The following is a 14,083-nucleotide window of genomic DNA, read 5'->3' on the forward strand; positions in this document are numbered from 1 at the left end:
CCCATCTTTGTCGTTTTATCTGCCTTTGGTCTTTGATGATGGTGACGTATTGATGGGGTTTTGGTGTGGGTGTCCTTTCTGTTTGTTAGTTTTCCTTCTAACAGTCAGGACCCTCGGCTGTAGGTCTGTTGGAGTTTGCTTGAGGCCCACTCCAAACCCTGTTTGCCTGGGTATCAACAGTGAGGCTGCAGAAGATAGAATATTGCTGAACAGCGAGTGTTGCTGTCTGATTCTTGCTCTGGAAGCTTCATCTCAGAGGTGTATCCCGCTGTGTGAGGTGTGAGGTGTTGGTCTGCACCTAGTGAGGGATGTCTCCCAGTTAGGCTATTCAGGGGTTAGGGACCCACTTGAGTAGGCAGTCTGTCTGTTCTCAGATCTCAACCTCCATGGTGGGAGATCCACTGCTCTCTTCAATGCTGTCAGACAGGGAAATTTACCTCTGCTGAGGTTTCTGCTGCTTTTTGTTTAGCTCTGCCCTGTCCCCAGAGGAGGAATCTACAGAGGCAGGCCATCCTCCTTGAGCTGTGGTGGGCTCCACCCAATTCGAGCTTCCTGGAGGCACCCCACCCCCAACCTCGCTGCCACCTTGCAGTTAGATCTCAGACTGCTGTGCTAGCAATGAGGGAGGCTCCGTGAGCATGGGACTCTCTGGGCCAGGTGTGGGATATAATCTCTTGGTGTGCCATTTGCTAAGACCCTAGGTAAAGCGCAGTATTCGTGTGGGAGTTACCTGATTTTCCAGGTGTGTGTCTCAATTTCCTTTGGCTAGGAAAAGGAATTCCCTTCCTCTTTGTGCTTCCCAAGTGAGGTGATGCCTCACCCTGCTTCAGCTCTCACTGGTTGTGCTGAAGCCACAGACCAGTGCCAACTGTCTGACATACCCCAGTGAGATGAACCCGGTACCTCAGTTGAAAATGCAGAAATCACCCGTCTTCTGTGTTGCTCATGCTGGGAGCTGGAGGCTGGAGCTGTTCCTATTTGGCCATCTTGGATGCGCCACCTCGGTAATTTCTTATAGTGACCCAAATGTCCGAAAACAATTTAGGAATAAATGTATATTCTTAAGTGTTAACATTACTGTCAACATTACTTGCTAATTATAACAAATGTCCTTTAGATTTTTGAAAAATGGCTTTCCTCAACTCAAGTAATTTATCTAAATCAAGATCACTAACAAGGGGACAGCCTAAGTATACTATGTATATAAGCCACCTGATTTTATACAATAAGAAGTAATAAGGTAACATTAAATCATATTTGTGTTGTATTATTGATATCTTTATTTTGCAAATAATGGCTTCACCTCCTTTATGAGTTTAAAATATTCCTAGACAAAAATGAATTTACTTAACTAGTGCTGATTAAAATGAATGAATATAAAAACTACATTTCAGATCCTTATTATTGAAATTTCCAAAGCTCTTCTACTCCAAAAATAGTTAAGAGGCTATTTGATGTTAAGATCATTACTGATGACATCTTTATCATTCTCAACATGCACAGCCTTCCTTGTTAGACTCATTATTTTAAAATAAATTGTGCTTTTGTTTCAAAAGTGATATATGTGAAAGGTAGAAAAATCAGAGAATGCTGATATATACAAACGAATTAAACCATAACTTTTATCCCTACTATCTCTAAACACACACACACACACACACACACATATATATACACACACACATTTATCTATAGTTTTGAATTTCCTGGCAATATTTTTTCTATAAACATTAATTCAGGGCAAAAGTATTGTGTTTCTGCGTTTGCAGGTGAGTGCGCCGAAGTGAGTATGTTATAACTGATACTATATTTTTATTTTTTGTAAGTTTATGTTGTAATATTCATATACCCAATTACATTTTAATTCCTCTTTATTGATTAGTCTGCATTATTATGTGTGCTAGATTGACATCTTATAGAAGTATCTACATTTCATCAGTTTTGGTGTATTTATGTATTGATGTTCACTTTTGGTGCATTTATGTATTGATAAATAACAATTACTTATATCTTATTACCAACATGAGTTGAGACTTGACTTGGTTTTTACCTCTTTGTAAAGTGATATAATTTGGAAATCAGAGACAACGATATGTTTTCCGTTTACTGTGAAACAATGAGCCTCAGAAGCTATGAAGGAAGCTTTGAGAGATTTAAGAGTGATGAACAGAAATAAAGTCTGAAAAATTGCATCTAATTTCTTGCCATAAAAATTTTATGAACTAGACACAATAGTTAGTATTCCAAGTCTCAATATGGTGCTTTAAAGATGAGGGCCACCGGTCTCAGATTATAATTACATTTACACAAATTAACCCAAAAATGTACTAATGAATAAAAAGGAGTAAAACAATACTTAAAAAATGAAATTGAGAACTGATTTAATACTAAAGTTCTGAATAAAGGTGTGCATTTTATGATCGATAAAGTCTTTTTACACAAGTTGGATACTCCAGTTTCCCATCCTGACATGTTGTTCGCAATGGGTGAGAGTTTGATGGAAGATAATATCCAGATCTACACACAAATTCAGCTGGTTCACCTGTTCTCAAATAAAGTTTCTGTTCGGCTTTCCATTTAACTATTATGTTTTGTTTTTCCATAATTTCTGGGGATATAACACATGCACCTGAAAATAGAAAGCAGTAAACATAAAACATTAAGTAGTATGCAAATCTTCATAGACTTTCAGGTTTTCAACTAGTCAGGATGGTTGAGGAATTATTTCTCAAAATACTATCCAAACTGACTATGTAAAAACATCATATTGATTTAAATAAAGTTAAAATGGTAATCGATATGAAAATGCGGTTCTGTGTTTAATGTTTGAGAATTAGAGGTGTATTATCAATGATTCATTACATCAGTTGTCATTTTAGGATCCCTGCATTTTAGAACTTATCATTGCTGCTTTTGTTTGATTAAGATATTGGTCAAAGAGTACAAACTTTCTGCTATAATATGAATAAGAACTTGGAATCAAACACAGAGATCTAGTGATATTTATAGCTAATAATATTGTATTGTTTATTTGAAAATTGGTAAGAAAGCAGATTTTAAATGTCCTCCCCACAAACACCCACACACATATGCACACACCCATCTACACCCAATGGCAAGCATAGGTGATGAAGAATGTGCTAATTAATTTGACTGTGGTTATCATTGTAGTATAAATATAGCAAAACAGCATAAGTCAAACATGAAAATATATTTTTATATGTCAACTAAATGCTTTAAAATAAAATATAATGAGAAAAATTACTTTTATTTACTTATTTATTTTTACTATACTTTAATTTCTAGTGTACATGTGCACAACGGGCAGGTTTGTTACATAAGTATACATGTGCCATGTTGGTGTGTTGAACCCAGTAACTTTTCATTTACGTTAGGTATATCTCCTAATGCAATCTCTCCCCACTTGCCCCACCCCACAACAGGCCCCAATGTATGATGTTATTCATCTTGGGTCCAAGCATTCTCATTCTTCAATTCCCACCTATGAGTGAGAACATGTGATGTTTGCTTTTCCGTTCTTGTGATAGTTTGCTGAGAATGACGGTTTCCAGCTGCATCCATGTCCCTACAAAGGACATGAATTCATCCTTTTTATGGCTGCATAGTATTTCATGGTGTATATGTGCCACATTTTCTTAACCCAGTCTATCATTGATGGACATTTGTGTTGGTTCCAAGTCTTTGCTACTGTGAATAGTGCCGCAATAAACATACATGTGCATATGTCTTTATAGCAGCATGATTTATAATCCTTTGGGTATATACCCAGTAATGGGATGGCTGGGTCAAATGGTATTTCTAGTTCTAGATCCTTGAGTAATTGTCACACTATCTTCGACAGTGGTTGAGCTAGTTTACAGTCCCACCAACAGTGTGAAAGTGTTCCTATTTCTCTACATCCTCTCCAGCACCTGTTGTTTCCTGACTTTTAATAAATCACCATTCTAACTGGTGTGAGATGGTATCTCATTGTGGATTTGATTTTCATTTCTCTGACGGCGAGTGATGATGAGCAATTTTTCATATGTCTGTAGGCTGCATAAATGTTTCCTTTTGAGAAGTGTCTGTTCATATTCTTTGCTCACTTTTTGATGGGATTGTTTGTTTTTCTCTTGTAAATTTGTTTGAGTTCTTTGTAGGTTCTGCATATTAGCCCTTTGCCAGATGAGTAGATTGCAAAAATTTTCTCCCATTCTGTAGGTTGCCTGTTCACTCTGATGGTAGTTTCCTTTGCTGTGCAGAAGCTCTTCAGTTTAATTAGATCTCATTTGTCAATTTTGGGTTTTGTTGCCATTGCTTTTGGTGTTTTACACATGAAGTCCCTCCCCTTGCCTATGTGCTGATTGGTGTTGCCTAGGTTTTCTTCTATGGTTTTCATAGCTTTGGTCTAACACTTAAGTCTCGAATCCATCTTGAATTAATTTTCATATAAAGTGTAAGGAAGGGATCCAGTTTCATCTTTCTACATATGGCTAGCCAGTTTTCCCAGCACCATTAATTAAATAGGGAATCCTTTCACCATTTATTGCTTTTGTCAGGTTTGTCAAAGATCAGATGATTGTAGATGTGTGGTATTAATTCTGAGACCTGTGTTCTGTTCCATTGGTCTATATCTCTGTTTTGGTATCAGTACCATGACGTTTTGGTTACTGTAGCCTTGCATTATAGTTTGAAGTCAGGTAGCGTGATGCCTCCAGCTTTGTTCTTTTGGCTTAGGATTTTCTTGGCAATGCAGGCTCTTTTTTGGTTCCATATGAACTTTAAAGTAATTATTTCCAATTCTGTGAGAAGAAAGTCATTGGTTTTTTTTTTTTTTTTTTCTTTTTTTTTTTTTTTTTTTTTTTTTGAGACAGAGTTTCACTCTTTTTGCCCAGGCTGGAGTGCAATGGCACGATCTCAGTTCACTGCAACCCCCGCCTTCTGGGTTCAAGTGATTCTCCTGCCTCAGCCTCTTGAGTAGCTGGGATTGCAGGCATGCGCCACCATGCCTGGCTAATTTTTGTATTTTTAGTAGAGATGGGTTTCTCCATGTTGGTCAGGCTGGTCTTGAACTCCCGACCTCAGGAGATCCACATGCCTTGGCCTCCCAAAGTGCTGGGATTACAGGTGTGAGCCACCGCACCCGGCCAGTCATTGGTATCTTAATGGGGATGGTATTGAATCTATAAATTACCTTGGGCAGTATGGCCATTTCACGATGTTGATTTTTCCTAACCACAAGCATGGGATCTTCTTCCATTTGTTTGTGTCCTCTTTTATTCCATTGAGCAGTGGTTTGTAGCACTCCTTGAAGAGGTCCTTCACATCTCTTGTAAGTTGGACTCCTAGGTATTTCATTCTATTTGAAGCAACTGTGAATGGGAGTTCACTCATGATTTGGCTCTCTGTTTGTCTGTTATTGATGTATAAGAATGCTTGTGATTTTTGCCCCTTCGTTTTGCATCCTGAGACTTTGCTGAAGTTGCTTATCAGCTTAAGGAGATTTTGGGCTGAGACGATGGGGTTTTCAAAATATACAATCATGTCATCTGCCAACAGGGACAATTTGACTTCCTCTTTTCCTAATCAAATACCCTTATAACTTTCTCCTGCCTGATTGCCCTGGCTGGAACTTCCAACACTATATTGAATAGGAGTGGTGAGAGAGGGCATCCCTGTCTCGTGCCCATTTTCAAAGGGAATGCTTCCAGTTTTTGCCTATTCCATATGATACTGGCTGTGGGTTTGTCATAAGTATCTCTTATTATTTTGAGATACGTTCCGTCAACACCAAATTTATTGAGAGTTTTTAGCATGATGGGCTGTTGAATTTTGTCAAAGGCATTTTCTGCATCTATTGAGATAATCATGTGGTTTTTTCTTTGGTTCCATTTATATGCTGGATTGCATTCATTGATTTGAGTATGTTGAACCAACCTTGCATCCCAAAGGTGAAGCCCACTTGATCATGGTGAATAAGCTTTTTGATGAGCTGTTGGATTCGGTTTGCCAGTATTTAACTGAGGATTTCTGCATTGATGTTCATCCGGGATATTGGTCTAAAATTCTCTTTTTTTGTTGTGTTTCTGCCAGGCTTTGGTATCAGGATGATGTTAGCCTCATGAAATGAATTGGCGAGGACTCCCTGTTTTTCTATTGATTAGAATAGTTTCAGAAGGAATGGTACCAGTTCCTCCTTGTACTTCTGGTGGAATTCGGCTGTGAATCCCTCTGGTCCTGGACTTTTTTTGGTTGGTAGGCTATTAATTATTGCCTCAATTTTAGAGCCTATTATTGATCCATTCAGGGATTCAACTACTTCCTGGTTTAGTCTTGGAAGGGTGTATGTGTCCAGGAATTTATCCATTTCTACTAGGTTTTCTATATTATTTGCATAGAGGTGTTTAGAGTATTCTCAGATGATAGTTTGTATTTCTGTGGGGTCGGTGGTGATATCACCTTTATCATTTTTTATTGCATCTATTTATTCTTCACTCTTTTCTTCTTTATTAGTCTTGATAGCGGTCTATCAGTTTTGTTGATCTTTCCAAAAAACCAGCTCCTGGATTCATTGAGTTTTTGAAGGGTTATTTGTGTCTCTATCTCCTTCAGTTCTGCTGTGATCTTAATTATTTCTTGCCTTCTGCTAGCTTTTGAATGTGTTTGCTCTTGCTTCTCTAGTTCTTTTAATTGTAATGTTATGGTGTCGATTTTATATCTTTCCTGCTTTCCTCTGTGGGCATTTAGGGCTTTAAATTTCCCTCTACACACTGCTTTAAATGTATCCCAGAGATTCTGGTATGTTGTATCTTTGTTCTCATTGGTTTCAAAGAACATTTTTATTTCTGCTTCATTTCGTTACGTACCCTGTAGTCATTCAGCAGCAGATTGTTCAGTTTCCATGTAGTTGAGCAGTTTTGATTGAGTTTCTTAATCCTGAGTTCTAGTTTGATTGCACTGTGTTCTGAGAGACAGTTTGTTATAAATTCTGGTCATTTGCATTTGGTGACGAGTGCTTTACTTCCAACTATGTGGTCAGTTTTGGAATAAGTGTGATGTGGTGCTGAGAAAAATGTATATTGTGTTGATTTGGGGTGGAGAGTTCTGTAGATGTCTATTAGGTCCGCTTGTTGCAGAGCTCAGTTCAATTCCTGGATATCCTTGTTAACTTTCTTCCTCATTGATCTGTCTAATGTTGACAGTGGGATGTTAAAGTCTCCCATTATTATTGTGTGTGAGTCTAAGTCTCTTTGTAAGTCTCTAAGGACTTGCTTTATGAATCTGGGTGCTCATGTATTGGGTGCATATATATTTAGGATAGTTAGCTCTTCTTATTTAATTGATTCCTTTACAATTATGTAATGGCTTTCTTTGTCTCTTTTGATCTTTGATGGTTTAAAGTCTGCTTTATCAGAGACTAGGATTGCAACCCCTGCCTGTTTCTTCTATTTGCTTGGTAGATCTTCCTCCCTCCCTTTATTTTGAGCCTATGTGTATCTCTGCATGTGAGATGGGTCTTCTGAATACAGCAAACTGTTCAAACTGATGTGTCTTGACTCTTTATCCAATTTGCCAGTCTGTGCCATTAATTGGAGCATTTAGCCCATTTACATAAGGTTCATATTGTTATGTGTGAACTTGATCCTGTCATTGTGGTATTAGCTGGTTATTTTGCTCGTTAGTTGATGCAGTTTTTTCCTAGCATCGATGGTCTTTACATTTTAGCATGTTTTTTCAATGGCCGGTACCGATTGTTCCTTTCCATGTTTGGTGCTTCCTTCAGGAGCTCTTGTAGGGCAGGCCTGGTGGTGAAAACATCTCTAAACGTTTGCTTCTCTGTAAAGGATTTTATTTCTCCTTCACTTATGAAACTTAGTTGGGCTGGATATGGAATCCTGAGTTGAAAATTCTTTCCTTTAAGAATGTTGAATGTTGGCCCCCACTCACTTCTGGTTTGTAGAGTTTCTGCTGATAGATCTGCTGTTAGGCTGATGGGCTTCCCTTTGTGGGTAACCCGACCTTTCTCTCTCGCTGCCATTAACATGTTTTCCTTCATTTCAACTTTGGTGAATCTGACAATTATATGTGTTGGAGTTGCTTTTCTCAAGGATTATCTTAGTGACATTCTCTGTATTTCCTGAATTTGAATGTTGGCCTGCCCTGCTAGGTTGGGGAAGTTCTCCTGCATAATACCATACACAGTGTTTTCCAACTTGGTTCCATTCTCCCCGTCACTTTCAGGTACACCAATCAGAGGTAGATTCGGTCTTTTCACATAGTCCCTTATTTCTTGGAGGTTTTGTTCATTTCTTTTTACTCTTTTTTGTCTAAACTTCTCTTTATTTTTGTTTTTAATGAGATGGAGTCTCATTCTTTCTCACAGCCTGGAGGACAGTGGCACGATCTTGGTTCACTGAAAGCTCTGCCTCCTGTGTTCATACCATTTTCCTGCCTCAGACTACTGACTAGCTGAGACTACAGTTGTCCATCACCATACCCAGTTATTATTATTATTATTTTGTATTTTTAGTAGAGACGGAGTTTCACCATGTTAGCCAGGAGGGTCTCGATCTCCTGACCTCCTGATCTGCCCACCTCGGCCTCCCAAACTTCTGGGATTACAGACGTGAGCCACTGCGCCCAGCCTTAAAGAGAAAAATTTCTAAACTTTACTTTCTAACATAAATATTTGGTAGGCAAGCATTCAACAGAATGATTGTTCAATAATCTGTGATTATTTTGTTACAAAGAGTGAAATTTCAGACTCATCACATTGATTTTTCCTGGGTCCATGTGGATATTAAAGTACTTACGTAAGCATTTTGGTGGATCTGACCATTGTCCGTTTCTACATGTTATTCGCTTGTTACCCTCAAGTTGATACAACTTCTGGCATTGGTACTCAACTGATGAATCTGGAGCATATACTGACAATGGGAATGAAGTAGTGTCTCCATTGTCAATAGGTGGAGGGGTCCCACATTTTCCTGTAGAGTCTAGAAAACATCATTTCATCATTTGATTTATTATGAGAGAAAATCAAACTATGAGTTCAAGTAAGGCAAATACAAACACAGCACTTTATATAATATCAACAGTTTTATGATTTCTGGTGAAAGAAATGAATCCTGGAAGAAATTTTAACCCTTTAAACTGAAAGTAATATATTTAAGTTCTTTTCTCCTTACAGAAAGAACACATACAATATTACCAAATATTGCTGCTTACAGTAGACCAGGATTAAGAAATGTCTTTCTGAATGAATATGTGCTAAACAGAAAACTATGACAGAGGAAGTTTCTTATTTTGTATTCAACATTTTTTGGAGTAACACTAAAAGACAGAGGTTTTTAAATTGATAATGGTTTTTAAAATTCCCTTAGGAATTATAAATGAAAAAGCATGATAAAATTCTTTAAAAAAATGAATAATGAATATACTTAATAATACATTTGCATCTGACAGACAAATAAATCCGTGAACTGAACAAAGGGCAATATAGATTTCCTGTTCTGAAAATAGATTGAAAACAAAAAACTGAGCTGAGACATTCAGAAAAATACAACAACAAATAATGCAGATGCAGAAAAAGAAGAGAAAGAATATTGGGCTGGAAAAAATGCATAAATAAAGTGATGCCTGAAAACTTCCTATTTTGGCCATAAGGTATATAAACTTGTATTTAAGAAGTTGAGTGAACGCCAATGAGGATAAACACATTGGAATTTATACCAGGATATATTTAAAAAAAAAAAAAAACTACTTAAAAAAAGAAAAAAATATCTTGAAAGCAACTAGGCAAATCTACACCTTTCCTCGAGGGGATCAACAATTCCAGTGATGGTGAGCTTTTCATCTATAACCATGTGGCACAGTTTTCAAGAGTTTAAAGGACTGTCAACTCCAAATTTTATATCCAGTGACACTATCCTTTACAAGTGAAGGATATAAACAATGTCTAAATATAGACATTCTTAGAGACAAGGAAACCAGGAGAATTTGTCTCCAGTAGACCTATGCCTAAAGATTAACTAAAGGAATTCTTCAAATTAAAATATAATGATAAAAGAAAGAGCTTGAGACTTTAGGATACTGAAAAAATAGAATAATATAATGAATAAAAAGAAGAGTCAATATAACAGGATATCTTTTTCTTCATAAGTTTTTTCCATTATGTTTGATGTTTGAAGCAAATGAGTTTAATATGGTGCTCAATGTATGTACAGAAAATATCAATGGCATTTATACATAAAATGTGGAGAGTATAAATGGATCTACATGAAAATACGGTTTTTATATCCCAATTGAAGATTTTAATGTCAGTACCAGTAGACAGTAATATATTATTACATGTATATAGTATTAGCTAGAGCAACAACTTTTTAAAAAGAGGAGAAAAGCTATACAAAGAGATACAATAGAAAACAATACACAATACATATGAATCAAAATTAATCTCCTTAGTAATTTTCCTCATACAGAACATAGGAATAGGGAAATAGGACCGAAACTGAGAGGAAACAGACAGAAACAAATAAATGCCAGAGGCTTAAGTCTTATATGTCAATAATTATTTTAAGTGTAAATGGTCCAAGGGCATCAATTAACACGCCATGAAAGGATGAATGGATATGTAAACAATATCCAGCTACATGCTGTCTACAAAAACTCACTTTAATATAAAATATAAGTAGAGTCTAAGTAAAATAGTGGAAAAAAAGAGAAAAATATTAATTTAAAAAAATAAAAGTGGGTAAGATACAATCTCCTTTGTTGGTTTTCCTTGCTTCATGTCTACATATTAGAATGACCCAGGAATATGTGCTCAGACTTCTTTTTATAAATATAGTCAGTCACACGCCTTGAAATAAAATCCATATACTGAAGATGCCCACATTTATATCATAATCTATGATCTCTCTCCAACTGCCTATTCCATATCTTAGAATGCACATCACTTATTGTTGTCAAATGCACATAGTGTATCTTTATAACACGTATTCCTGAGAACGAACTCAGTGTTGTAATGTTTAACATACTTTATTTTTCGGGTTCAGACTCTTTTAATTTGACCGAATCTTTCCCGAAAATATACAGTATTACTTGTGTTCTGTTCACAAGAAGAATTGAATTATAAGCACCATCGATCATTTTATTTGCATTTGAAAAATCTATTCATAAAAAATACTTCATTTTACTGAAATCAACATATTTTAACCTTGCTATACTCCCCCAAAATATTAAAGGAAATATAATAATCTACCTTTGCATTGAGGTGGTTCTGTCCAGCTTCCATTTACACACATCACTTCTTCATCCCCAAACATTTCATAAGGGCTCCTACATTCATAACGTACTCTCTCACCAGATGCATATTGACTCATCTGTCTCGACACTATACGAGCGTTTTGTACTGTGGGCGGATTCGCACAGGAAGTGTCTGAATAGAAAAAAAAAAAGTGGTTCCCCCTCGTGTTCATTTTGAGTAGCAAATCAACCAATACAATTACAAATATATTTCAACATGAATTTAAACTAAAGAGAAAATCTCTTATCAAATATTTTGTTGATTTTAATAAATTTAAATGTAATATTGAGGAAAAGACATAAAACTATTTTTTGTAAGGTACAAGCTTTGATGTTTTAAATTTCTTCTTCATCCTTCTCTGGAACACTGATAGACCATTTTTTTTTCCTTCTGAAAGCCTGTGTAAATGAATGTTTTCCTGGGTATCTCTCTTTGAGTTTGAGTAGAAAAAACATTACCATTTCTATTTATTTAACATTAATTTATAAAATGCAAAAGTCAGCATAAATAGATTATGGGATATCGGATTGTGCTTTGCAATCATCTTGCTTATACATTTTAGCCTCTTAAAAATAAACACAAATAGACATTTTCTTAGCAAATAAGCAAAGAATTAAAAACACATTTTGAAAATGACCCAAGTTAAAAGAGAGGAAGGATGATTAATCAAAGGATCTAAATTGGAGATGTGGAAAAATAAAAGAAAATAAGTCTATAATAATAAAAATAACTTCAGATAATTTAATTGCCAATGATTAAGGATGCTACGCTGAACAATGCAAAATTCATCAGAGAGTTTCACGTCCATGTGTAGTAATAATAGGTTATGGCAATGCTTCTCACACAGAAGTGTGCATAGAATTTCCTCGAGGGGTTGGTAAAACAGTTTCAGGGTTCTATTTCGAGACTTTTGATTCCATATGTCTAGAATGAGTTTATGGAATTTTACTTTCACTTCAAACAATCTCCAAGAAGATGATGATGCTACCAGTTTAGCACCCACACTTTGAGAATTACTGAGCTAAGATTAATCATCAAATACTCAGTTCCATCTTTTTATTTTTAGGCATATGCCCACTTTGTTCTGCCCTAAAAACTTAATTTATGTCCATTTTAATGATGTTAGAGACAATTCTTTATTTTATTGCCTAAGACAGTCTATATAAATAAATTGTACTTATATATTTATTTATTTATTGGATATTTAATCTCACTCTGACACCCTGGGTGGAGTGTAGTGGCACAATCTTGGCCCACTTCAATCTTCATCTCCCTGCTTCAAGTGATTCTCCTGCCTCAGCCTGCCGAGTAGCTGGGACTTCAGATGCATGCCACCATGCCCCGCAATTTTTTTGTATTTTTAGTAGAGACGGGTTTTCACTACGTTGGCCAGGCCAGTCTCGAACTCCTGACCTGAAGTGATCTGCCCACCTTGGCCTCCCAAAGTGTTGGGATTACAGGCATGAGCCACTGGGCCGGGCCCATGCATTATATAAATAAATTTTAAAAATTCATCAAAGTACCTCTGCATGTTGGCCTTCCTGTCCATCTGCTATTAATGCATGTTACAGTACTGGGTCCATCCATTTTGTAATATGTTGCACAAGTGTAAGTCACCTGCTCACCCAACTTATATGAATCCTTCTTCTCTCCCATAGGTTTGGCATTTTCAAAGCTAGGTAAACTGAGACAATCTGTTTCTGAAATAGGAAAAATATGTATTTGTTCAGCAAATCTTTAAAAACAGTTTACGTACAATGCATGTAATGTATTCTAAAATAGCGATATATAGAATCAATGAATACTGTACAACATTTTCCTTATAACTTGAGAAAATATATTGGCCATTTTCTCTTAATTATATTAAATTCCTCTAAATCTATTAAAAATACAAAATAGGAATGATATTAGAAGCCTCAAGAGATATTGGTAGCCATAGCACTTGAGATTACTCATTTTTTTGTTCACATTATTTTTTGTCCATACTTGCCAACTGATATGGTTAGGCTTTGTGTCCCCACCCAAATCTCATCTTGAATTATAATCCCCAGGTGCTGAGGAAGAGACCTGGTGGGAGGGGATTGGATCATGGTGGCAGTTTCCCACATGCTGTTCTCATAACAGTGAGTGAGTTCTCACAGGATCTGATGGTTTAATAAGTGTTTGGAAGTTCCTCCTTCGCTCACTCCTCTCTCTCCTGCCACCTTGTGAAGAAGGTGCCTGCTTCCCCTTCAGTGGTAATTGTAAGTTTCATGACACCTCCTCAGCCATGCAAAACTGTGACCAATTAAAATTTTTTCTCTTATAAATTACCCAGTCTCAGGAAGTTCTTTACAGCAGTGTGAGAACAGAATAATACACCAATTATGTGTGTATTGCATGTATTATTTCCAAATGTTTTGCTCCTGTCAAATGTGAAATATTTATAACAATTTTGTAAATATTTTAGAAAATATACTTATAGGGAGATTGTTGATAAACTGACAGAAGATTGAATAATGATGAGATTGATGAGTAGAGGCAGTTGTGCCCTAAGAACAGAGATGAGAAGTCTGAGACTATACATCAGAGGATGCTTAAAGTTCACACATGATGATGTAAAAATGAACCAATTTGGCTTATAAAGTCAAATGTTTTAATTACTAGAGTTATAATTTTCCACAACCATCCAGAATACTCAAGAAAACCTTATGAAATTCTAGAGTCACTGTTTTCTTCTTATTGGTACGACTTACACTTTGAATGAAGAATATTTATTATACATATAATAAAACT

General features: G+C 36.2%; 1 protein-coding gene across 2 annotated transcripts in view; it reads right to left on the bottom strand.

Moving 5' to 3' along the window:
* Positions 1 to 14,083, bottom strand: part of CFH (complement factor H) — a 363,204-nt gene that overhangs the window by 157,781 nt on the left and 191,340 nt on the right. Inside the window, exons 19-21 of one of the 2 annotated variants that reach the window (XM_025363804.1) lie at positions 12,832 to 13,008; positions 11,264 to 11,440; positions 8,814 to 8,996 (exon numbers count right to left, since the gene is read on the bottom strand). The exons of the other annotated variant lie outside the window; for it this stretch is intronic. Of the exons in view, the coding sequence (XP_025219589.1) occupies positions 8,814 to 8,996; positions 11,264 to 11,440; positions 12,832 to 13,008 (537 nt within the window). The remainder of the gene's footprint in view (positions 1 to 8,813; positions 8,997 to 11,263; positions 11,441 to 12,831; positions 13,009 to 14,083) is intronic. 2 annotated transcript variants of the gene reach the window in all.

This window comes from Theropithecus gelada, chromosome 1, assembly GCF_003255815.1.
Source record: "Theropithecus gelada isolate Dixy chromosome 1, Tgel_1.0, whole genome shotgun sequence".
In the NCBI taxonomy this organism is placed as follows: domain Eukaryota; kingdom Metazoa; phylum Chordata; class Mammalia; order Primates; family Cercopithecidae; genus Theropithecus; species Theropithecus gelada.